Source organism: Euprymna scolopes, chromosome 28 (assembly GCF_053919585.1).
Source record: "Euprymna scolopes isolate OS-2025 chromosome 28, ASM5391958v1, whole genome shotgun sequence".
NCBI lineage: Eukaryota > Metazoa > Mollusca > Cephalopoda > Sepiida > Sepiolidae > Euprymna > Euprymna scolopes.
Genome location: NC_136509.1, coordinates 96468105 through 96494194, shown reverse-complemented (window position 1 = coordinate 96494194; position 26090 = coordinate 96468105). Strand labels below are relative to the sequence as shown.

The window sequence follows — 26090 nt, the reverse complement described above, 5'->3', positions numbered from 1 at the left end:
AACGAAATTGATAGAGTTAATAAATCATACAAAAAGAAAAAAAACAACTAATAAACAACAATAAAACTTGGTCATATACAGAATTCCCACTTTATATAGTCTACCCAAAACCCACAAAGATATTGCAATGCGCCTCAGTGTCGGGCTAAAACTGCACATTCATATTTTATTTTGAAATTACTATCCAATATGATTTTATTTTGCAATGTCGATTCCTGCTTTCCAGCTGACTATAATATGGTTGCTTCCAAATCCAACGTAAAGTTCTTGATGTACCGTTCCACTTAAGTTAACAAATTTACCGAATTTCCATTACTAATGATTACTATATTGTCCAATTGACTACTGTAAACTCTTTAACCCTTATCCACGAGTTGCCTCTTGGCCTTGATAAGTGGTGATGCCTAAAAAAATTAAAGAAAGAAAAAATTAAGTTAAATAAACACAATAAAATTAAAACTTTGCATTTAATTTTCGCTATCCATTAAATTTGGGGCAGGAGCAGTTTATCGAGGTTTTTCGAAGGCAGGGTTGGGGATTAAATTAGCTAATAAGTTGAAACTAAAATATGAATGAATTTGTTTATATTGTGAAAAGAAAATTTTGGCAATTTCTGGGAATAACTTCATTTGGCTCTTTTGGAGACTACGTATTTTTTTTTTTTTTTTTTTTTTTTTTTTCTTAAAATTATTTAATGTTTGATTATTTTAGCATCCTCTCATCTAATCCTTTTTTTTTTTTTATTATTCCATTTTCACCCCAAACGAGGCACAGTGCTACTTTGATGTAAAGGGCTACTATTGAGGACATAAATTGCAGGGATACTATGTAAAGAGTTGGAACAGCAAGATGTTTGTTTACATTAGACTTGAACTTCTGCATGTCAGTACAGTTGGGAAAACAGGAACCCGGAAGGGAGTTCCAAAGTTTAGCAGTTCTGGGGAAGAAACTATTAGAGTAGAAGGCTTTCTTACATCTAGGTATCTCTCCCGTGTAGGGGTGGGATTTTGCTGGTTGTCGGGTTTATTGGGGGTACGTTGCCAAGGTCGCTGGAAAAATGATTGGATCATTCTACTGCTCCAGTACATATTTCACTACTCATGCAATTCTGTACCTGTTTAAGAGCCAAGTATGTCCTAAGATGGAGTACTGTTGCCACATGTGGGCAGGAGCATCTAGAAGCATCTTATCCTACCTTGACAGAGTTCAAAACAGACTTTGTAATCTAGTGGGGGATGCCGTTTTCTCTTCTCTGCAACCTCTTTCTCACAGAAGAGATGTTGCGAGTTTGTCTCTGTTCAGTCTCTATTTTCATTGAAAGTGTCCGATTGAGGTCCAATCTATTATCCCCCCCCCCCTCTCACCAATCTTTTACAAAAAACACTCGTCTAGCCAAAATCAGGATCAATAAATTCCCCTACTCGCTATTGGTGCCTAAATCTAAACTTGGATTCCATGAACAAAGCTTCTTTTCTAGAACTATCAACCTGTGGAACTCTGTTCCACTGGTCTACTTTTCAGCTGACTACAATATTGTCTTCAAGTCGAATGTACACAAGTTCTTATTCAACCTTCGTTGTAAATAATGTAATTATATCAAATTACCACTACAAATGATTATTATGCAACTGTTCCAATAACTGCAATACACATATTAAACCTTATACTCGAGTGGCTCCAGGCCTTGATATATTGTAACCCCTTTTAAAAAAAAAAATTATCTTTTGCATTTCTGCTTAGTAAATGGTAGTTATCAAAAAATTGACTTTATTTCTATGAGCGCCCAAACTTCTATCGCTTTTTGAGTTTATACGTTCAACTGTCTTTTTTTTTTTGTTCTCCTCAGATATGCCAAATGTGGTGTAAACGCTTCGTTACCAATCGTACCATTCCGGGAAACGATTGTGGAACCCCCAAAGACAGACATGGTGAACGAGGTCATCTTGGAGACGAATTTCATAAAAACTTCCCGGATGCGTGACATGGAGGAAGACGAAGAAGTGATTGAGCCCGGACTTGTTGAATTGCGCACACCCAACCAGAAATGCATGCTTCGAATTCGGGCGAAAGCGCTTCCAGAATCTGTCATCAAGATCTTGGAAGAGAGTACGGACATTTTGAAGGGCCTCCAAGCCTACATCAAAAAGGAAATCTCTAACAAGAGTAGCGCACAAGAACTGGTCGCTGTTAACAAAACTTTGGCAGAAAACGTCAAGAACTTACACGTCCAACTGACAGACGCCTTCAACAAGGCTGGCAAAGAATGGAACGGATTTGTTGATCATATCTGGTCATTTGGTCCGCGTTATGTCGGCTGCAACATACTCATTAACCATATACCCGATTACAAGCGTCCGTCAATTTGGAATTACATTGAAGGTAAAGCCGGTGACTTGCGTAATTACGATCATAGCATCATCAGTGGATTTCAAATGGCATCTCTTGCAGGTCCGTTATGCGAAGAACCGCTGCACGGCGTCTGCTTCTGCGTTGAGCAGTGGGACTATGAGACTGATGTTGTCAACGGTAATGCACCCATGGACATTCCTCATCCAGCTGTTAATGGTGAAGCGTTGATCCTTGAGAGAAATGGTACGTCCGAAACGGACAGTATCGTCGGTAAAGAGTTGGCCTATGGCCCATTTTCAGGGCAGCTGATGTCAACGATGAAGGAAGGATGCCGGAAAGTGTTCCAGACGCAACCGCAAAGATTAATGGCAGCGATGTACAAATGTAACATTCAGGCGACTGCGGATGTGTTAGGTGAGTTTCGTTTCATCTCTTGTGTTACGTTACAGAAGATTTTTTTCATCTCTTGTGTTACGTTACAGAAGATTTTTTTAGATGAGAATTGATAATTTAGAATATTCAGATTATTAATAGCTTTTTTCCCTTGGACTGCTAAACTTTGGAGTCCCTTCCCTGTTTCTTGCTTCCTTGATTGTACTAACCTGCAGAGGCTTAAATGTAATGTAAACAAACATCTCACAGCCCAACTTCCCAAATGATCCCAAATAGTAGTCGCTTATCTCCAAGTCGCAATATTTCTGGTTTGTGGTGAAAGAGTTTTCAAAAAAATTCTTCTCACCCTGATTGTTATTTTCATGTTTTGGCCAATCTAACCTCAGACCTTCTTTAGATGCAATTTTTCAAACTCTGGAATCTTTATGCCAAGCTCAGATTCATGGTGCAACAGATAATCATGTTGATTAGCAATCAGTTTTAATCGGGAGTTTAACACTATTAGACTGTGACTAACAATAATTAACAAACAAGACTTTTATTCAATCGTGACTGACAGGACAAGAACAATCTAGTCCCATGAATTAAATAAAGGGTTTAGTTTGAAATTGCACAAAGATTCCCACCGGTGAACCAAGTGCAAGTGAAATACAAACGATTGCACTGAAAGGGACGGCTAGAATCCTGAAAAGATCTCTTGGTTGGACTCACTAAAATAGGGGTAAATATCAGACATCTGGTTGAATGTCCCATCCCCTAGAAGAAAAAGTTTAAGAAAAATGAAAAAAAAAAAAAAGCAAAAATTCCCAAGTTTGATTTGAAGAATGTCAAAACCCTAAAAATAAGATGCGAATTGGTAACGTACACAGTTATTTTTTTTTATTTTAGATTGTTCTAACAATTTTGATTAAATAACAAGTTCAGTAAATGGAGTTTTGAATTTTGTAAATATTCACACTGATTCAGTAGTTATAAGCATTTAAAGCTAAAAAATTCAGGTTCCAAATTACATCAATATATATATATAATATATAAAATACTTGAAATTACAGACCAATTCACGCAAAATTTATTAATTTCTTTGCCATTTCGCAAGTTGTGAAGCAATTTTGATAGAATTTGACATGTGAAATTATATGTTCTTTTTGATTCTGTACTCGAAATTGTTGTAACCGATTTCAAAAATGAGACGTACAGATATTAACGTTTTGGGGTTTTTTTTTTTTAGAAATCAACCATACATAATAAAACAGTTGATACATATTAAATATATATATATATATGTCTATTTCATGATTCTTTGGGGGTTACAAAATTTAAATATTGCAATTATGAAGGGAAGACTTTTACTATTTATGATTGAAAGTAAAATGCGTAAAACACATAAAAAAAAAAAATTTTAAAGGGCGAAGAGAACGAAAAATAAAGAGGCGGGAGTGAGCTGACCAGTTTTGCCTTCATTTTCTAAAAAAGAAAATGTTATGTGCAGCAAACTTCAGCATGAACTCATTTTCAATCCCGAGTCGTGCTCATTCAACATTCCATCTCAAGATCTTAGAGACTATTCACATTCAGTTGAAGAGGTTTTCTCTCTGTAAACAGAGAGAATGTTTCTTAGATTTGAGCACGATTAACCACTAGAATTTTTGAAAATATCATTACGCTGCTTTATTTTAATCGCTTCCCTGTTTTTTTTTCTTTTTCAACAATGAACAGAACGCAACGTAACTTTACTTTAATAATGTACATGTTTTTGATTTTTTCCTTTTTAAATCCCTCAATACAGCTTTGAGAAAGTGAGGGCGAAACCGGTCAGCTGGCTTCCCCCGCCCTTTTTATTTCCTCCCTTTTTAAATTTCTTTTTTTTAAACGTTTCACGCATTTTACTTTTAATTGTGAATGATAAGTTTTCCCTTCATGATTACAATACATATATATATATATATATATATAATATATATATATATATTATATATATATATATATAATATATATATATAATGAGATCTGTTATTTTTTTTAGCAATATGTACACTTTTTTTTTTTATTATTACTTATTTTTGTATTTCAACTTTCGCTTTAATTAAGGCGATGAAGAGAGAGAAGTTACCTCCCTTGTATTTATTTTTTTTTATTTATTTTATTAGTTTCATTTATTTAAGTATTTTATTTAAATATTTCTATGCACATAAAATTTGATCCATGAACATGTTTCTGGGTTTAACCTGTCATCAGCATGGACCAACCATCAACAATTCACGACTACACTATCAACAGTTTAGCGTCTTGCTATGAAACCTTGGAGATTTTATGCACAATCGCTTTAAATATGAGATCTGTTATTATTTTAGCAGTAGTTAAGCAGGGGTTTTGTTTTTTTTGTTTTGTTTTTTTTAGCCATTGCTAATTTTTGTATTTTACTTTAAATTAATTTCGCTAAAAGAAAAAAAAAACAAACAAGATTTATTTAACTTTAGGTATTTTACAGAATAAGGACCATGCTACTGCAGGAATTTTCCAGACAGTTTACGTAAAATACTGAGCCAATGAAATCACAGCAGCGAACAAACATCATTTAAGAAAACATTTCCAACCATTGGTTTATTTTAAAATAAAATACAAATATTTATTTTGATTTGAACGAAATCATAAAAAAGAAGCATATAAAAAAAATCAAAAACTATTTTGTTTAATGTAAGTTATTTGTTATTCAAAAAAATAGATATCTTTTCCTGAAACTTACCTTACAATGATTGTTTTTTCTTGATTTGAATTTTAACTTTTCTTGAAGTTTTGTAAAAATTGTCAAATTATTCATTGTTTTTCCTTCAAAACAACAACAAGATATTTTCAATTAATTTTTTATTGAATTATCTTTGTAATAACAGAATATTTTTCTTTCCATTGAAAAAGTTGGCTAGTGTTTGCGCAAAAAAAGTCACCAAACTTTTGTTTGAAACCTTCCAATGCTTTTACGTAAACTGATCAGAAAATTCAGACAAAAGCATGGTTCTTATTCTGCATAAGTACCTAAATATTTGCTGCCCAACAACACATGGAAAACAGTCATTAAACTAGGCAAAAGTTATTGCCCATTGACTTTGAATGGGTATTTTATGCCAAATTGAAAGTTACATTTGCGCTCATTTTTTTAATTAAATACTAATCTTTAATAATCCCTAACTGTGCAACAAATACTATAGTACTTAGTTCATTGCATTTTATCATAACAAACGTCCATACAAAATTTCAAGCAAATCGCACCAGTAGTTTCCAAGAAAACTTCTGGAGTAAATGTAATATTGTGGTTTATCCCTAACTGTTTATGTATGGATATGATAATACTTAGTTTGCTGCGCATAATCATAACAAAGGTCCATGCAAAATTTTAGCCAGATCGGTCCAGTAGTTTCTTAAAAAAGTATAATCGCCAGAGGGACTAAGAGAAATATAAAATAGATTCACTGTTTGATGACCTCTGAATCTGATGAGAAGTGTTTTCAAATAATTTAAAACGTGAAATGATAATTTGTTTTTTCTCTGCAGGTAAGCTGTATGCCGTCCTTGGCAAACGTAATGGTCGTGTCTTATACGAAGACATGCGTGAAGGCACTCAGGTGTTTATCATTCAAGCCGTTCTTCCCATTATTGACAGCTTTGGGTTTGCGGAGGATATCCGAAAGAAAACCAGTGGCCTTGCAAGTCCACAATTGAAGTTCAGCCATTGGGAGGTATTTCAATTTTTTTTTTTTTTTTTCCTCTCTCTAAGGTTGTATTCTAAAAAAAGCTGCTCCAGATCGTGTTTGGAACACCACAATATATTAAGTCAACCAAGGGTGGCACGGATCTACAAGGCCCTGTCGGTGGGGCATTAGAATACGCCGACACCCCCCCCCCCCTGCAGAGGGTAAAAGTCCCTCAATGGGGGTCCTGGATATGACCTTAAACTATATCCAGTGGTGAGGCCCCAGCTTGTGGGCCTTGGGGAGTGTGGAGCCACCCTTTAATTACCATTGCTCCCAGGTCCACTCTGACCCGGAGTGGTAGTACCTGTTAGGGTCTCAACTATGGGTTAAATAGAAACCGACGTAAAAACAACAAATATATTCTATTAAAAAAACTTTTCTTCAAAATCTTTGGATTCGGCATTAAATAACCCGAAAAGGGTTGATATGTCGTAAACCAACCAACGGATCTACAATACAAATAATTGAATACAGTGAAAATAAAAGTATATGCAATTCTTTTCCAAATTAAATTAAAAAGAACAAGTGATAAACACAACCAGCACATTAGATTACATAAAAATCTAATATTTATTTACATGAATTGTAAATAAATCTAATTTCTAAAACTTACTATGTCTGTCTGTCTGTCTCCATATTTTCAAACTCTATCTCTTCCAAAACTAAAAGTAATAAAGTGGCGCTAGGGGCCTCAAATAATCGGATTTTTTATGGACCCATAAAAGAACGGTCCATAAAAAATCCGATCATTTGAGGACCCAACATTGCTCTGCTACTTTTATTTATGCAAGAGATAGTTTGAAAATATGGAGACAGACAAAGACATAATGCATTTTATAAATTAGATGACATCATTATCTGCCTATCCTTTTATACTGCTGCTAATATTTGTTTTATTTTGCAAAAGAGTCCGTGCTTATCAAGGCCTAGAAGCCACAAGTTATTGAATGAACACCACGATAATCAATATTGGTGGAAATTGATTATTTATGAAAGTCGTTTAATACAAACTTTTTTACGTTAGATTTGAAAACAACCATGTTTTGGTCAGCTGGGAAGCAATCTCTTCGTATTGTGTTCTGCAATTCTAGATGAGAAACTCTGTTCATGGAATTTTTGTTTAGTTTAAAGTAGTGTTGGCGCGATTAATCGGAATCGAGAACTAAAAAATCGAAACTTTTTTAGCTTTTGTATTTGATTTTTTTTTAGACACAATCTTCTTCTGTTAATAATAATGATATAAAATAATCTATATTTATTGATTTTAAAATACCAATAAATAAATATCTATAGATCATTCCCTCACAAATGTGTTTTTACATTTGAGAAAATATCTGCACATCTAACGTGATTTTACGGTAATCATGAAGCTAACAATTTTATGGCTAAATATTTAGAGATTTATAAAGAAACGTGATTGGAATCAGTAATTGTATTGGAATCGGGAATTTGGTACGAAATTGGGAAATGTTTTTTACGGTAATCTTGAAAAATAACAACTTTATAGTTAAATATTTAGAGATTTTTAAAAAATCGGAATTGGTAATTATATTGGAATCGCATAAAATATTGGAATCGTCCCATCACTAGTTTAAAGCACAAATTTCTCTCCCCTTCCACCACCACTTCTGATCTCACTTAACCTTCACTACCAAAGATATTGCAGATGTAACTCTCCTTTAATCTTGTGCTACTCTCTCTGTTCTCCTCCTCCTATTCACTCTTCCTCTCACGTAAACCGTTAACAAACAAAAACCAAGCAACATTATCCAGAGTTTTAGTATTTTGTGCTTCTTCGCAAAAATCTTTTTCTCGGCCTAATCAATGTTTGTATTTTTCGACAGGTGTTAGATGTCGATCCATTCTGGGAACCAGTCACAGACGAAGAATACCTCCATTATGGCGAGAAAGCCGACTCCGATAACCTGGCACGAAAATACATGAATACCGTTCGTAAACGGAAAGGTCTCAAAGTAGACGAGAAAATTGTGGAACATGCAGAAAAACAAAGAACGTTAAAGAAAAATAAATAAACACAAAACATTTTGCATTCGTCGTTTTTTTGTTGCCATAAAAATTGAGGAAGTAAAAGAAAAATTCTAAATTGATTAAAATAAATATTTTTAAAGAATTTTACATTGTGACTTTTTCTTTTATTACTTTCTTTTGTGTGACATTTTTTCCTTATGACAGGTTTTACGTTGTGACTTATTTTACTCTGAGCCTTTTTTTTACTCTACAGTGTATTACTTTTATTGTGGCGTTTTTCTTTTACTCTGTGACATTTTTCTTTTACTCTGTGACATTTTTTACTGTGGCGTTTTTCTTTTACTCTGTGGCGTTTTTCTTTACTCTGTGACGTTTTTCTTTTGCTCTGTGACGTTTTTCTTTTACTCTGTGACGTTTTTCTTTTACTCTGTGGCATTCTTTTTTTACTCTGTGGCATTCTTTTTTACTCTGTGGCATTCTTTTTTTACTCTGTGGCGTTTTTCTTTTACTCTGTGCCATTCTTTTTTTACTCTGTGCCATTCTTTTTTTACTCTGTGGCATTCTTTTTTACTCTGGTGTTTTTCTTTTACTCTGTGGTGTTTTTCTTTTACACTGTGGTGTTTTTCTTTTACACTGTGGTGTTTTTCTTTTACTCTGTAACGTTTTTCCTTTACTCTATGGGTTTTTTTTTTTTTTTACCTTGTGATGTTTTTTATTCAGTGACATTTTCTTCTTTGAAAGTATTCACGTACTTGTATTTCTGGAGTTAATCTTTTTTTTCTTCCCTGGAAATAAAAATGCTTAAGATAATCAGATTTAGTGACAAAAGTAAAAACTCCATCATAAAATTTTTTTAAAAACCTCGATTATTTGCAAGAATACGTCGCACATTTATGGTAAGTTGCACACAATAACCATGAACCTATAAAAACTCCTACATAAACAAACACATCATCAATAAAAATCTTTAATTTATTAAACTAGTTTTTCTTACTAGTAAAAAAGTCTCTTCATGTTCTTCTACGCAATATTCTATTACCTTGTGGTATATGAGCTATTTATAATTGTGGTATATGAGCTATTTATAATTGTGGTATATGAGCTATTTATAGAAAATGCTAGTAAAACTAAGCTGCTTTCCCTTAACAATTACAAGATTCCTCTCCAATCACTAATATCCATGACAAATAACACACTGCCTGAGAATTCTTCCATCAAAATCGTCAGCCTAACATTCGCGGGCAATATGAACTGGAACAAAAATGGAACACGTACATCAAATCTGTTGCCAGGGACGCTGGGAAAATGGTGGGATCCTTCTACCGCTCCAGAAGATATCTCACTACTGATGCAGTTCGCTATCTGTATAAAAGCGAAGTACGTCCACATCTGGGCAGGAGCTGCTAAAAACAGCCTATCCTGCCTTGACAGAGTACAAAATAGACTTCGTGGTTTAGTGAGGGATGCCCTTTTCTCTTCCCTGCAACCTCTCTCCCACAGAAGAGACGTTGCGAGCATGTCTTTGTTTTATCGTTATTTCCATGGCAGGTGCTAGTCTGAACTCAAATCCCTTGTCCCCCGCCCCTCGCCAATCTTTCACGAGAAACACCCGTCTGGCTGAAACTACTGTCAATAATTTTCCCCACTCTTTATCTGTGCCTAAATCCAAACGTAGATTCCATGAGCAAAGCTTCTTTCTTAGAACTGCACGCAAGTGGAACTCTCTGCCGCTTGCCTGTTTCCCACCTGACTACAACTTGGACGTCTTCAAGTCCAACATAAACAAACTCCTGACAAACCGCCCCCTTAAGTAAGACACTATCAAAACCCTCAATACTAATGATTACTACAATACTATCTCATTGATTACTGTACACGCAATAATCCTTATCTCTGAGTGGCCTTCGGGCCTTGATAAGTGGTGACCCCCCCCCCCCATGTTAAAAAAAAAAAAAGTGGGTTCCCTCCATAGTGTTAGAAGACTATTCGCACTTGAGAGTATCCTGTACCTTTACAAGGCCACCATTCGCACATGCATGGAGTGCCGCATCTACCACTAGTCTTGCCCTCTTGGATAGGGTCAAAAAAAGAGTTTCTGATCTAATAGGTCCCATTTTATCAACTAAGCCCCAACCCCTCTGACAAACCCGCTTAGCAACAAAATCACACCCCTTCACTTTTGAGGTCCCTAAATGCCAGAAAGCCTTATACTCTAATAGTTTCTTCCCTTGTAGAACTAGACTTTGGAATTCCCTTCCTGCTACCTGTCTCTGACTGTACTGCTATGCAAAAGTTTCAATGTAATGTAAACCAACATCTTGTTAATCTTTCTTAGGCATGGTCCCAAATAGTTGCTCGTTACGTCCAAGTGGCGATATGCTTTGTTAGAAGTGAACTTGAATTTAAAAGTTGTTAGCATAATTCGCCTGAGCCAGCCTCTATCAATGGAGTCAAATGCAAAGACTCTGGGCTGCTGAAACACCCAACGATTTTCAAGGGTGCACCGAAATTTGGAGATCTGGTGGGTACAAATCCTGATCAAAAGCTGCTTTCTGAAGGCCGTGTACAAGTGTTGTGGACTCTTTGGAATCGATGCAGCAAAAGGGGAGCTGCAAAGGTTTTTGCCTCGGCATCAATGCGGCTTACTCCCTGGTAATTTGAGCTGATTTTCTTCTTGCTCTTTTTGAAGAAAAGTGCAGAAGCAATGCCTCACTCTAATAAGAGGGAACGCTTCCGCATGCCAAATTGCCTTGAAGACTCGTAGAACCCATGGGATAAGCACCTCAGGCACGGCATTTCAGATTTTTGCCCGTATCCCATCCTCACCAGGAGCCGTGTTGTTTTTTACGCAGTGCAAAATATCTCTCACTTCATTCAGCATATGGGGCATGCAATCATATTCCTTGGTTTGGGCTACAGCCACATTTGCCGCTAAGGCAGAACGATTAAGCAACTCGTCAACGTGCTCTTTCCAGCGTTTCAATTGTTCGTCCAGTATTGTCATGTGAGCGAAGTGTTTCACTAGGGGTATCAGAATTTTTGTAGGAATTTTTGACACCTCTAACACGAAACTGCGAATAAAATATAAAAAACTCGTAATTTCTCTTTGAAAAGTGGGTTGTTTATTTTCTTTATGGATTATACTTCCAAAATAAACTATTACAGTTGTTTTATAAAAGTAATAGAAATATTTTTTTTTTTATTAAACTAATGAATTTTACGAACTCAATATTTTTCAATTTTTTAACTTTAAAAATCTATCAAAATTTTTCTATTGATTCTATTTTTACGATATTTTCAGGGTCAATGTGAAATTTTATGCTCTTTCCAATAAACCGAATATAATATTTTAGACAAACGTTTTTTTTTTAATTCACCCCCCCCCATTTTCAAGTGTCTATTGAAAAGTAAAAAATTAATTTACTCAAAGTTTTATATATCACAAATTGAAGAGAAAAGGTCAATAAATAATATATTCAAATTTAAAAGAAAAAGTAGTGTTTTTTAGAAATTTACCTGTAAAGTCCGAAGTTTAAAACCTTTTTAAAAAAAAAAACCACGTTGTTTGTTTTTTTGTTTTTTTTGTTTTTTTTTTAATAAAACCTTGGTCCTTGCTCCTTTTAATTGAAAAAAAATTAGGGCTTGAATTACATTTTTCGAGGAGTTATAAGCTTGGAAAGATGGGGTGGAATTATTCACTATTTTTCACGAAATTTCTGACACACCTAGTGTTTCGCTAACACTCAACACTCGTTGGTTGTCTGCTTCACCATCCGGTAAAGTTTATGAAAGTCTCCACAGACTTCTGCATGCTCAGTGTCTTCTGTAAACTCTTACTAGCACGCATTTCTATTAGCACTGATTGATTGATCATGAGAGTTTAGCGTATCCATGCTTCATGGAAGCGAATTCAGCTCTTTAACTTAATTTAACCCTTATCCCTGAGTGGCTTCCGGGCCTTGATAAGTGGTGATCACTGTGTAAAAAAAAAAAAAAAAAAAAAAAAAAAAAAAAACTCAAACCAGACTCTTGTTTGAGCAATTTTTTGACTTCGATTTCAGGCAAGATGAGCAATCAAACAGGCAAATCGACATTGCTAATTTGAAGTTGGATGCTGGTGCGCAATTCAACGTACAACTTCATAACCAGTTTTCTCTTCTGCAAACAAATATCAATCCGTGACAAAATGGCAAGTCCTTAAATCTGCTACCATCGACTTGCCGCAGGAGCAACTTGGTGTTACAAGCCACCGTCATCAGGACTGGTTAACAAACTCTCAACCTCGCAAACATGCGCAAGTATATAAGCTTGTATGCACATCTATTTGTAGTTGAAGTGATATCCAAACAAGGTACGTTGCGACTGGGACGTAAGGGGATACTGTGAATTAGGCTCCTACATGGGAGTTGGTGCAGTGAGATGCTCGTTCGTGTTCTATTTAAATGTCTGTGTTGATATCTCCAGGAAAACAAGGAGCAGAGAGGGAATTCCAAAAGAAAGTAGTTTAAAGAAAAAAGTAATTAGACTAGAAAACCTTCCCGCATCTGGGAACTTCTACAGTGAAGAGGTGGGATTTTGCTGATTGTCGAGTTGGCGAAGGGTATTTATGTTGAACTGAGCAGGAGGTGGATACTAGTCCAGCAAGTTCATCGAAGTACATTCCGTGGAAATAATTGTTAAAAAATTAGAGGGTCACAATATTACAGCAATGGGGGCTTGATAGACAATGTGGAACTTATTAAATCAGAAGCGTTTTTTTATGGGGGGGGGGGCCTGTCTAAAAGGGAAAGACTGGTGGTTGGTGCACCAGACCAGATGTGGCAACAATGCTCCATGTGTATTTCCTGTCAGGACCACAATGCCTCTGTAGAGATATAGGATATTGTAATGTGAAATAAGCTTTCTAGCATGGTAGAGGGAGCGCGCCGTCTTTGCAGCAGACTTGGCAGTACCTTCTATATTATGCCAAAAAGTTTGAATTCTGGAGTTGCAGGAAGCCGTGGCATCGATGGTTAAAAATGTTTCTTATAATTGTTAGAAGAAAGAAACTTTATTTTGGTAGCATTAAATGTAACTCTCTCTCTCTCTCTCTCTCTCTCTCATATATATATATATATATATATATATATATGAGAGATAGAGTTATATATTATTCCATGTATACATGTAAAGATGAAATGCAGACACCTCTGTATAGCTTAATTGCTCTCTCTCTCTCTCTCTCTCTCTCTCTCTCTCTCTCTCTCTCTCTCTCTTATATATATATATATAGAGAGAGAGAGAAAGAACGAAATACATAGATATATATAAATACCGGGTGATCCGAAAGTAACTCCCTCTTCTAAAATAACTAAAATATATTTTGGAAGTATAATTTTATCCAATTAATGAATATGAGAATAAAGTATATCACATGGACTTTTATTTAAAATTCAATATGGCCACCACCATTTTTTTTTTAAGTCGACCATGAACCGCAGCAACTGATTTCACAAGAAACTCCTGCGGGATAGAATTCATAACTTCACGTATTCTCACTTCAAGATTAGAAACCAAATTCATATAACAGGTGTGAAAAGAAAAGAAAAGATTTAATTACCACACATTAAGTAACATACACACACTAATTGAGAAACATATTACAGCATTTGAATAAATTATAGTTATTTTAGAACAGAGACTTACTTTTTTATATATATATATATATATATATATATATATATATATATATATATATATATATAACTGAACGTCTGTCTGTGTGTCTGGTCACGAATAGGCTCCTATATGGTTGACTATTATAGAAAACTAATCACCTATAATGATAGAAGATGTATCGAGACACAGGAATGGGTATGTTTGATCTGGCATAATGATGATTCATTAAAATTGTGGGGTCTGCGTACGCGCCTGGTCCACAAAGTATGGAAATAAAAAATTTAAAAATTAAATAAAAAACGTTTACAAATGTTTTTGATATAGATGTACATAATAATACTTTGATAAGTATGTTTTATCTTAAATAGGGATGGTATAATGAAATTGTGGGGTCTGCGTTCGTGCCTGGCCTCCATAGAATGGAAATAGGCACAAACTTTAATAAAGACTTTTCATATCCATCTGCGTAAGTATACTTTGATAATTATGTTTCAGTTAAGTTCAGTCAAGAAATATGACATAATAAAATTATGGGGTGTTCGTTCGCGCCTGACCTCCATAGAATGGAAATATGTCACAAAATTTAACAAGGTTTTTTAGTATAGATCCACATAATATTGTGATAAGTGTTTCAGTGTGAACAGGTATGGCATAATAAATTATGGGGTTTATCTATTTTATTTTTACTTTCATCATATTTTGCTTTGGTTTTGATACCCCCAAATTCGAAGCTATCTCTTTACAACCCTTCCTTTTCATAACCTATCATACTTTCATAAATCAGAGTCCATTTTCTGTAGGCTGTTTTTGAACCCAGTCAACAACGGGTAGTTTTGCTAGTATATATATATATATATATATATATATATATATATTGATATAATCCTTAAATTGGATTATGTATTCAAATGAAAATTTAAATATTTCATTTTAGGCCAACGAGAAATGTATGTTTTTTTTTCTTGTTTTTTTTTATTTTTGTAATTTATCGCCGAGGCAAAATGAACATGGTTTCCAAGAGAGAGAAAGAGACAGTAAGAGGAAGAGGCTAAACCTAAAAAGAGAGAGGTGAGAAAGACACAAGCTGGCAAATGACCTGGTCAATGACCCATTTTCCGACCCCTGCTAGTTGCTAAGCAACAAAGAAAGAAGAGAGGGATAAGAAATGTAGAGAAGAGAAAGAGGAAAAGAGACATTTTGGTACAGGAAAGAGATCCCGCCGTGCGGAGGTGGAAAAATTTCCACCGTACCAAACGACAGAGAACGAACCGATGTCGACCCCCCCCCCTCATCAACAATGAAAGAAAAGAAATAATGCCTGAGAGAACAAGCTGGCGTCGTCAAAATATAGTGTTAATTCCATGAACACAAGAGACACGATTCTCGAAGAATAACCAAAACGTTGGATATCATACAGGAATATAGCATGTTATGGACAGTCGTTCGAAGTGAACAAAATGGCGGTTAAATTCCCCGTAAAAGCGAAAGAAAAAAGTAAAGATTATAAGTTATCTCTCCATATATCCTCTCTCGTATACTGAATTGGCGGATGCTGTATTTGGCCATCTTTTTTTTTTTTTTTTTTTTTGTTTAAGGATACATTTTCGTCGGCATTTCCGTTTTTTATATTACCCCTTCGCCATCTTTATAATTTTTTTTTATCTTATTTAATCTAACCCCCCCCCCCCCCACGCTACCATAGTTTAAATTGTTATAATAAAGTTAATTTTGAAAATATTATCACTGGTGTCTGTATTCGCTCTTTTTTGCATTTTTACTGTGTTCGTCATCGTGTCTCTAATTGTTTTTTTTTGTTTGTTTTTTACCCGTGTCACATGTGTGATAAATACTTGGATTTGTTTTCTCGTAAATTCCCCCCCCCTTTTGGGTAATGTGTTACAAAGATAAACATTTATTGGCTTTTATCGTAAATTTCTTTTCATACCCTATTTGTTACTTGACCCCCCCTTTTATCGCATGTATAACAATATATATATATATATGTGTGTGTGTGTGTAAGTATTTACTAAATACCTACAGGCACAAGTATTTGATCCTTTCGGGAATCATCAGTGCAGTAGATTCGAACCCGGCGACAGAAGCCATCTCTGACTCCATTAGCAAGGCCACTGTTAACCGTGAGAAATACTGTTGAAAATTAAACATTTATTTTTCAATGTTTTTAACGTCTGTCAGATAGATCCAATCATTAATATGCTAATCATTAGCATACGCTCTAAATTGACCGACTTTTATTTCAACTGAATATAGATTGGTTTTCTAGAGGAAAATCCAATGAAACCTGTGTGATTATTAAAGAGTGCTCAATGGCAGTCTGTTTATTATATAAATATTATTGGCTATATATGTGCACACATGTTTCAGTGGAATCCCAATTCAAGAAGATCACCTCATCAGACCCAAAAAAGGATATCGTTCTTTTTTTTTTTTTAACAGCAAAAGTAAGTTCGTGTGGGACCCAAGCTCCAACTTTTTGTGTGAATCCCATCGACTGAAGGTGATGTGAAATTGTCGCAAAATCACACTTCATCTTTTCACCCAATTCTCTCCATGTCTGATGGCCATCTTCTTCAATAGAACCCTGAGTTTGTCTTCGTCTATCTTGATTGGTCTTCTGGAATGAGGAGTGTCACTGAGGTCAAAATTACCATGTTTGAATTTGGTAAACAAACCAAACAGTTCTCTCAGCTATAGCGTTTTCTCCATATACGGCAAAAATATCCTTGGTCACTTCACTCGCTTTTTAACATCGATTGAAAGCTAAAATATGAAGGTGTCGAAAATGTGATTTTTTTTTATCTACTTGACAATTCATTTGACGATTCTGAAGAACGAGAAAAAATTATATGAGCAAAAAACGATAACCATTATCTTGTAGAACAGAATACGTACTTTCTAATGATATATAACATTTTGCCAAATATCCAAACATGATTTAGAACAAAATTTTTTTGAAACGGCGGGAACTTATGCAACAACCTGATATTTTAAAACAAAAACATTTTTGTATAAAAATGTATTAATATAAAATTGTAGAAACATTTATTGAAAATCTGCGTAAGAAAATATAATTTTAATAAAACAACTTTTGAATTAAAGCAACATTGGATTTAAAGTAAAATTGTTTTTCTTTTTTTTTTTTCGAACAAATTAATAATCTAAATGATTTTTCGAATCAAAGCAACATTGAAGGACCAACAATAATTTCGAACAAATTAATAAATTAAATGAAACATTTTTCAAATTAAAACAACATCGTCCACTGTTCTTTGACCGAGAAGCGTCACTCCCCCCCCCCAAAAAAAAAAAATGGCCGCCGTTCATGTAATGCAGAAGTGCTTTTTTTTTTCAATCAAGCCGACCGCGCCTGGCTCGCGGGAAATGAATTAGATTTTTTTTCTTCTTTGATGTAAGCATTGTATGTATTTGAATTAAAATTTGTAAGTTAATAACTTAATACAACAAAATCACCGTTTTAAGATCACACGGACTTTGATTCTTTTTAATGTCGCTGTGCTACCAGGAAAGAAAAAGGGGGGGGGCAGCAAAGACTGATTTCATGCTTGATGAAGACGTATTATTTTATGTTACAAATTCGAGTTCAAATTCGCACAACGTTTACACAGCGGAAAAAAAAATCTCGGTTCTTCTTCGTTATTGTAGCAAAATTCGAAAATCAAAATATTGAATTTCACATGAAACCAATGGTATCTACTGAATAGCCAAGTCGCAGTAATGAAAATATCCAAACATTACAAAAGAAGATAAGATAGAAAAGTAATTGTTGTAAGTATTAGTGTCTTATTGTTAATTGAATTAACCTGCCGTTAATAAATAGCATACGATGACTGGCTAGACTAAGCTCGAGTACATAAATACATATTTATTACAATATCGACAAATGTGAATGAAAACAACAACACTACAATACAGAACAAGACAATAAAGTGGTACTTACGTTCATGGTGGCTCTGCCTCTCAAGGGAAGTAACTCTCCAGTCTACTTCGTAACCGGTGCTGTTCCCCCCAAAATATGGAGTATCTGAAAAATAAAAATTCATTTTTATTTTATTCATACAGAAACAAAGTTCTTGAAATGGGCTGGTCATCTGTCATATCTACTTGACCGCATCTTTTTTCCCCGGGCAACTCGCTCAAGTTTCATATCTGCTGGCACAGCGTTTGGGGGTGCTATTTCTAAATATTTTTTCTCTAGGTTCTTACCTGTTTACGTTCTGCTGTTCATTCTTAATAAGAACCCTGAAGAACTTTGTGTTTCTTGATAACTTTAAAGGGACCACGATACGGTGGTGACAGAGAATGCATCCTAGCCGGATTATGGATAAAGACGTGAGTGTAAGTCTCTAATACCTTAGGCACGTATGTGTCCGTATTTTTACTTAACCCTGACAGAGAATATGCAATCTTACCCATTTTTGTCACTCAGTCGACAAATGCTGTCACATCCCAAACCTTCTCTGGGGTTTCAAAAAATATTGTGCTGGTAACCGCAATGTGGTTCCATACAGGGCTTCTGCTGCTGAGCACTGCATATCCCGCTTTACTGTGGTGCACAGCCCAAACAGTATTAGTGGAAGGCGTTCTAACCATTTTGCATCATTAGTAAGTTGCGCCCGTAAGGAGGCTTTTAAGCTGTGATGTAATCGCTCGACCATGCCATTTGCCTGGGGATGATAAGCCATAGAATGGATATTCCTGGTGCCCAAAAGTTTTGATAGTTTGTGTAATAGGTTTGACTCAAACTGTTGACTTCTGTCTGTCGTTACGTTTTCTGGGACACCAAATTTTGCCATGAAGGAATGTCCTGGTTGTTGGGTATGCCGTCATGTCTGGCATATGTAAAAATGCAAATAAATTTTAGTGATAGCATAAGTGCTAATGTATTTAACACTGCATATGAAAACACGAACCAAAGTTAATCTTGAGACTGTATGCGCTTGGCTGACAACGTAAGGATAGGCACAAGTTTTATTTATCCATTAGTTTTCCAAATTATATGAGGAATTCTTAACATTATATCATGGCAACCTATTTATCGGATCAGTCTGATATTTTGCATGGTGATTATCACCATCAAAGAGCATTGGATCCTTCATCAGATTTGGAAAAATCGGAAGTTGAAATTCAGGTTGTAGCAGAATGTATATGAGCGCGTGGGAAAATATCAGCAGAAGCTGTAAGATAGCTGGCGTGCAAATATATTAGCAGCAGTAGCCGGAAAAACACACATATTCAAATTAGCAAGCGTGTACGAGAAGAACAAAGATAAAAAAGGACACCATGTGATCGGGAGAAGCAAAATGCGTATCGAAAAGATGGACGTGTAAAGTTGAAAACAAGAAATGGTTGGCTACGGCCGTCGTGTAGTCGAGCAGAAAATAAAAACAAGAAGCAGACATTATTTGGAAAGTAATAAAGGAAATAAATGCCTTTTGCTAAAACAGAAAGAAAAGCTGAGTCGAACTTTATTTATTTTTGTTCCTTTTCAACGGTACCAGACGACGTGGGGGTTCAAGAGATGTTTGAACTGCAATGAACACAATTCGAACGTAACGGCCACGTTACAAGATAAAATTTCGATTTTGATTTAACTTTTTCAAGATCAATATATCTGCAACAGAGAGATGAAATTTGCAGATCATGAATGCATAAGTTCAGTCAACATAACCATGCAATTTGCAATCCTCTCATATCCATTCAGGCGAAATAGAAAATAGGAGGCATTACTTTTTAAGCATCTCGGTTGAGCTAATAAAGGACGAGGGACTTCTTTGGCTACAATATGGACCAACCAGCGAATCTTTATGGTGAAGCAAAGTTTTCGTCAAATGTGTGATTTTCATCTTGAACTCTGACCTAGATTTTTTTTTTTACATAGGCATTACCACTTATCAAGCCCAGAGGCCACTCGAGGATAAAGATCAAAAAGTGTACACTAGTAAAATCGGACAATATAGTAATCGTTAGTAACGGAAATTCGGCAAATTTGTTAGCTTAAGTGGAATGGCCCATAAAGAACTTGTTTAGGTTGGACTTGAAGACAACCAGATATCGCTATTTTCGTAGAGGTGGTACAAGGGCTTGTAGTTCGTCGGAGCACATACCATTAAAATACTTGTACGACAAACATAGTGATATAACATTTTGTCGATGGGAAAGCGGTTGGAGCTGACAATGTAGGACCTATAAGGTTGGCGACTTTCTTTTGAACCCTGTTTAAGAGGAAGAGACTAGTAGCAGATGCAGCAGCCCAAATGTGACATCAGTACTCCATACATGAGCGAATGATGGCCTTGTAGAGATACAATATATTCTCAGGCTTAAGTAATTTTCCAACACGGCAGAGAGAGTCCACCTTTTTTGCAGCAGCCTTGGCAATACCCTCGATGTATCTGTTTCAACTCATTTCGGTGTTTCAGTGATTTTAAAGATAAAATACGTTCATTATTTATAAATTACTGTCTTTCAGCATAAGTTCAGTCATCATAACCATATCATTTTACGTTTGATGTGACTTTGATACTGAAGACTTACCTACAAAGAGTGTCTGGAAAGGAAGAAAAGACAGGAACACGATTCAACTTTTCTAGTTTTCCTAACGAATTTTTTTGTTTTTAGTAATTAAAAAAAAATAAACCCATAAAAAAAAAAAAAAACATTCGTCTTTTTTTTTTTTTTTTTTTTTTTTTTGTGTTTTCAAACGAATCCAGTCGTCGGCAAATGGTTAATTAATACACAGTTTAGGGTTTGGTTACAGTTGGGGTTAAAAACAACAGTCAGCCATTTTCGGTTTGATGATTTTACGTTTGATGTGGTTTTTATTTGTTATTTGCCATGATTTTTTAGCGACTTCCGATCTGATAAAACGCTTCGTTAGTTTCCGGCTAGTTCTGGAAATTAGCTTCGGCAAAAAGTCGGTTCTGTATGGTTGAAATTCTGTAAAATACTACAAAATAAACGAAACAAATATTTACAATGAAAATGAAAAAAAAAAAAAGCAACCATACCATACGAACCCCAGTATCAGAATTTTTGTAGGAATTTTTGACACCCCTAACACGAAACTGCGAATACAATATAAAAATCTCGAAATTTCTCTGTTAAAAGTGGGTTATTTATTTTATTTATGGATTATACTTCCAAAATAAACTATTACAGTTGTTTTAAAAGTAATAGAAATTTTTTTTTTTAAACAGTAATGAATTTTACGAACTCAATATTTTTCAATTTTTAAACTTTAAAAATCTATCAAAATTTTTCTATTGATTCTATTTTTACGATATTTTCAGGGTCAATGTGAAATTTTATGTTCTTTCCAATAAATCGAATATAATATTTTAGACAAACGTTTTTTTTTTAATTCACGAACCCCCCCTCCCAATTTTTAAGTGTCTATTAAAAAGCAAATAATTAATTTAGTCACCCGAAAGTAAATAATTAATTTACTCACAAATTGAAGAGAAAAGGTCAATGCATAATATATTCAAATTTAAAAAAAAAACATAGTGTTCTTTTAGAATTTTACCTGTAAAGTTTGAAGTTTAAAACCTTTTTTTTAAACCACGTTATTTGTTTTTTCTTTTTTTTTTTCTTAATGGAACCTTGGTCCTTGCTCCTTTAATTGAAAAAAAAATTAGGACTTGAATTACATTTTTCGAGGAGTTATAAGCTTGGAAAGACAGGGGGTCGAATAATTCACGCCTCCCATTTTGTAAATGTGTAATAATAATTAATTTAGACCCCGATAAGTACATAATTATTTACTCACAAATTGAAGAGAAAAGGTCAATACATAATATATTCAAATTTAAAACAAAAAAAAATATACTGTTTTTTAGAAATTTACCTGTAAAGTCCGAAGTTTAAAACCTTTTTAAAAAAAAACACGTTTTTTTTTTTTTTTTTTTTTTTTAATGAAATCTTGGTCCTTGCTCCTTTAATTGAAAAAAAAAATTAGGGCTTGAATTGCATTTTTCGAGGAGTTATAAGCTTGGAAAGATGGGGTGGAATTATTCGCTATTTCTGACACTGCTACCCCATTTGTTATAAGAAAAAATACAGACACTGTGTGAAATGTAAGTTCAACAGCAGCCGATAAAAATTGTTCCAGAAATTCTACTTCCTGTATGAAAAGTCTCCGCCATGATGGATCCGGTTTTATTGCAACTTTGCTCTTCTGTCCACAACACCCGATTGGTCATCTTTTATCGGTAAGCTTTTATTCAACGTGGCTAATGATAGAAATTAATAGTGATACAAACACAAATAAACAATCTGGGTTTGTTTAACAATTCACAGAGATTCCTCGGGGGCGCTGACTTTCCAACCGCAGTGGGTGCCACACTGCCACACTGCCACAGTTCTTGCAGCGGAAGAGAACTAAATACTCTGTGCATTAAATAACATGAAAAAAATTATATCCAAATAACCATAACGTACAAAAAACAAACAAACAAACAAACAAACAAAAAGAAACAACATTAAAAATATTGGTAAATTTTTACATTAGGTCCACCTTCACAATTTTTAAGATGCTTATTCCGAAAGCCATTCTTAACATGGAAAGTTTCGGGTGTTTATTCTGAAAGCCGTTCTTAACATAGGGAGGTTGGGGGGTTATTTCGAAAGCTGTTCTTAACATGGGGAGTTTGGGGGTTTTATTTCGAAAGCCGTTCTTAACATGGGAAGGTTGTAGGTGTTTATTCCGAAAACCGTTCTTAATATGGAGAGGTTGGATGTTTATTCCGAAAGCCGTTCTTAATAGCGCGTTAACATAGACGCATAAGCACTGCATTTTTAACGAGAGCTAATTACACAAAAAGGGAGAGGAAAAATACATATGCAACAAATGCAGTGTCGGTCACAGAGAAGTAGATTTGTTTATCACGCGCGCGTACAAACATAGCCGCCAGTGAACTACAGTGCATAGTACATATATGTATATCTCGAAAACTACTTGTCTCTGCAAAATTGAAATGAGATTTTCTTATTCAGCATAGTCGAAAACCTTCAGAAGTCGTCATTTTAAAGAAAATTGTGGAGGTGGACTAAAAAAATACCTAAATATTTGGTACTTATGAATTTATGCTACCGTGCTATTTTTAAATTGTGTTTTCAAGTTAAATTCGAGTTTTACGATATCTTTTTTTTTTATTAAATTGTTAGGCGAAAGTCCAGAATAGTTACAAAACTCCCCCTCCCATATTAAGAATGGTTTTCTAAATAATAACTGTTAAAATTTATTTTAGCACGGTAACATGAGTGCCTAAGTACAAAGAATACATTTAAATACAATACATAAATCAAGTTTGCTGTTAAATAACAACTTGTCAAAAAAAAAAATAAAATAAAATAAATGTTCGTTTGGTGTTCAGAGTCTCAGTGAAACTCTAAATCGATGACGTAAATCGATGACGAAAATTCAGAACAAACGATTTGATTGGATTTTGTTACCATTTTATTTATTCATTTTGAACTTCTAGTGAAATATCCTTTTCTCTGTTTTTCCGTTCCTTATGGATTATCAATGGACTTATTTTGTATATCTTCTATATAATTATAAAACTCAGATGACGTTGTAACGGGTTTTATAACCCAACATCCGGTTTACAACTTCCGGTTACGCATGCGTATATAAACTAATAATCAACGCGACAATAAAACGTATTGTTTTACTGTGTACGTTTTCAGCGTCCCAATTGTTTGGGTTTTTTTTCGCGTTTAAATTATCTAAATAATTGTTAATACTTTCTGCATTTTTTTACATCGTTCATTTCCGTATTACGTTTAAGTTATTTTAACGCAATTTTCTTACAAATAAATCTACTTTAACCCGTTGACAACCATAAGAGCACATAGATACGAAAAAGATGTAAAAAAAAAACAAACAAATATATAACAAATAAATGTTATCAAAGGCAAGATAAGTTACTTTTCGACCTAATTAGATATTTTTTGTGTGTTTTTTATTTGATGTAACATATTTATTCTGCTCAAAAAACATAGAGTGCTTACCGATGTATTGGAAAGTTAAAAATGACGACCGACACTCTCTTTGACACAGTAAGTTTGGGAAAAGGAATTAAAAATAAAAACTAGACAAAATACTGTTAAAAACCCACCGAATATATGTCAACCTATGTCACGGTAACATATATTGAGCGAGTTTCTAACAGTATTTTGTCTAGTTTTTTATTTTTAACTCCTTTTCCCAAACTTACCGTGTCAAAGAGAGTGTCGGTCGCCATTTTTAACTTTCCAATACATCGGTAAACACTGTATGTTTTTCGAGCTGAAAAAAACATGTTACATTAAATAAAAACACTAAAAAATATCCAGTTAGGTAGAAAAGTAACTTATCCATCGATAACATTTATTTGTTATATATTTGTTTTTGACAACTTTTTCGAATCTATGTGTACAATAATAGAAACCCCGAAGTTAAATAAAACAACAAAACAAATAAAACCTTCTTTCGCTTGTCCATTTTTGTTCATATGCTACGCTTATACAACAGCCGGTTTTCTGCATTGCAATAGCCTTCTTATACTCTTCCACAGTTATTTACCAGCAATGCTTCAATCAAACTACCTTTCTCTATTATCAGGACATTTAATTTTTCTTTTCATGGATATTTAAAGAAAAGTGATATTTTACCAAGATTTATTTGATTAATGTGGCATCTGATAGTTTTTTGGAATGGTTGTTAAATCGCAGACGAAATTTAAATCCTGTCTCACCCACGTTGTCCGCGATTATTTCCATCCGAATATTAATTGTGGGAAAATGTGGAAATTAATCACACACACACACACACACACACACACACACACACACACACACACACACACACACACACACACATATATATATTATACTAGCACGCCGCCCGGCATTGCCCGGTCGAAACATACATTTAAATGTGATATCTTGATTAATGAAAATTTCGCATTTATCATCATACTATATTGGACCCAATACATAGTAATGATTTAAAAAGTTAAAAAAAAAAATAAAAAATGACACGGACGCCACGACCGAGAATCGAAACCAAATCGTTTAGCTTACGATTTACTTTTTTCTTTTGACGTTAATGCCTGAGCTATGAAGACATGTTTGCTGCAAGGTTAAAAATTAAAACATGAACCAATAGCTATTATCTTACACATGCAAATGCGTAATGCTGTCGTTAGACCTTCACCATTTTTTTTTAATTTTCACACTTTTGCGCCAATTTTCCCCGCTTAGAACCGAAATATAAAGTTTCGTATGGATTCGAATACCCTATATATAAAGTTACATGTCTGTTGACCAAAAACTGACAGAGGAGTTTTGTAGGCAAAGTTTTTTTTAACAAAATAGACCTAGCGGATTATGTTACAGAAGTAATAGGTAAATATAATCATGCGCTTTCACCACATAGCGACACAAACAAAGACTATGGTGGAGTGTATCACAGGATTGATACAGGCAGTCACGTACCAGTCTTTGCTAAAGCCAGACAACTTTACGGTTAGACGCAGCACAGTCAGAATTTAAAAAGTTACTAAATACGGGAATTATCCAGCCTTCCAGTAGCGAGTGGGCAACCCCTTTGCACTTGATGAAGAAGCCGGATGGGTCATATCGAGCGTGCGGTATTTCCGTGCGTTAAATAGCATTACCAAAACAGACTGCTACCCGGTACCAAATATGAATTCCTTCTGCACATAGTTAGCTAATAAACAATATTTTTCCAAAATAGATTTAACTGCAGCATATCATCAGATTAAGGTACACCCTGAAGATATGCCTAAGACAGCAGTAGTAACACCTTTTTGGTTTAATTACATGTCATTTGGTTTAAAGAATGCTGCGACTACATTTCAGTGTTTTATGGATAAAATATTTTAAAAATTAAATTGCATATTTATA

General features: G+C 34.5%; 1 protein-coding gene across 1 annotated transcript in view; it reads left to right on the top strand.

Annotated features, from left to right (window-relative positions):
* The window catches only part of LOC145249743 (elongation factor-like GTPase 1), an 80993-nt gene extending 72369 nt beyond the window's left edge, over positions 1-8624 (top strand). Inside the window, exons 20-22 of the mRNA XM_080111655.1 lie at positions 1847-2763; positions 6289-6473; positions 8333-8624. Of these exons, the coding sequence (XP_079967781.1) occupies positions 1847-2763; positions 6289-6473; positions 8333-8521 (1291 nt within the window). The 3' untranslated portion in view covers positions 8522-8624. The remainder of the gene's footprint in view (positions 1-1846; positions 2764-6288; positions 6474-8332) is intronic.
* Positions 8625-26090: the final 17466 nt, after the last annotated feature.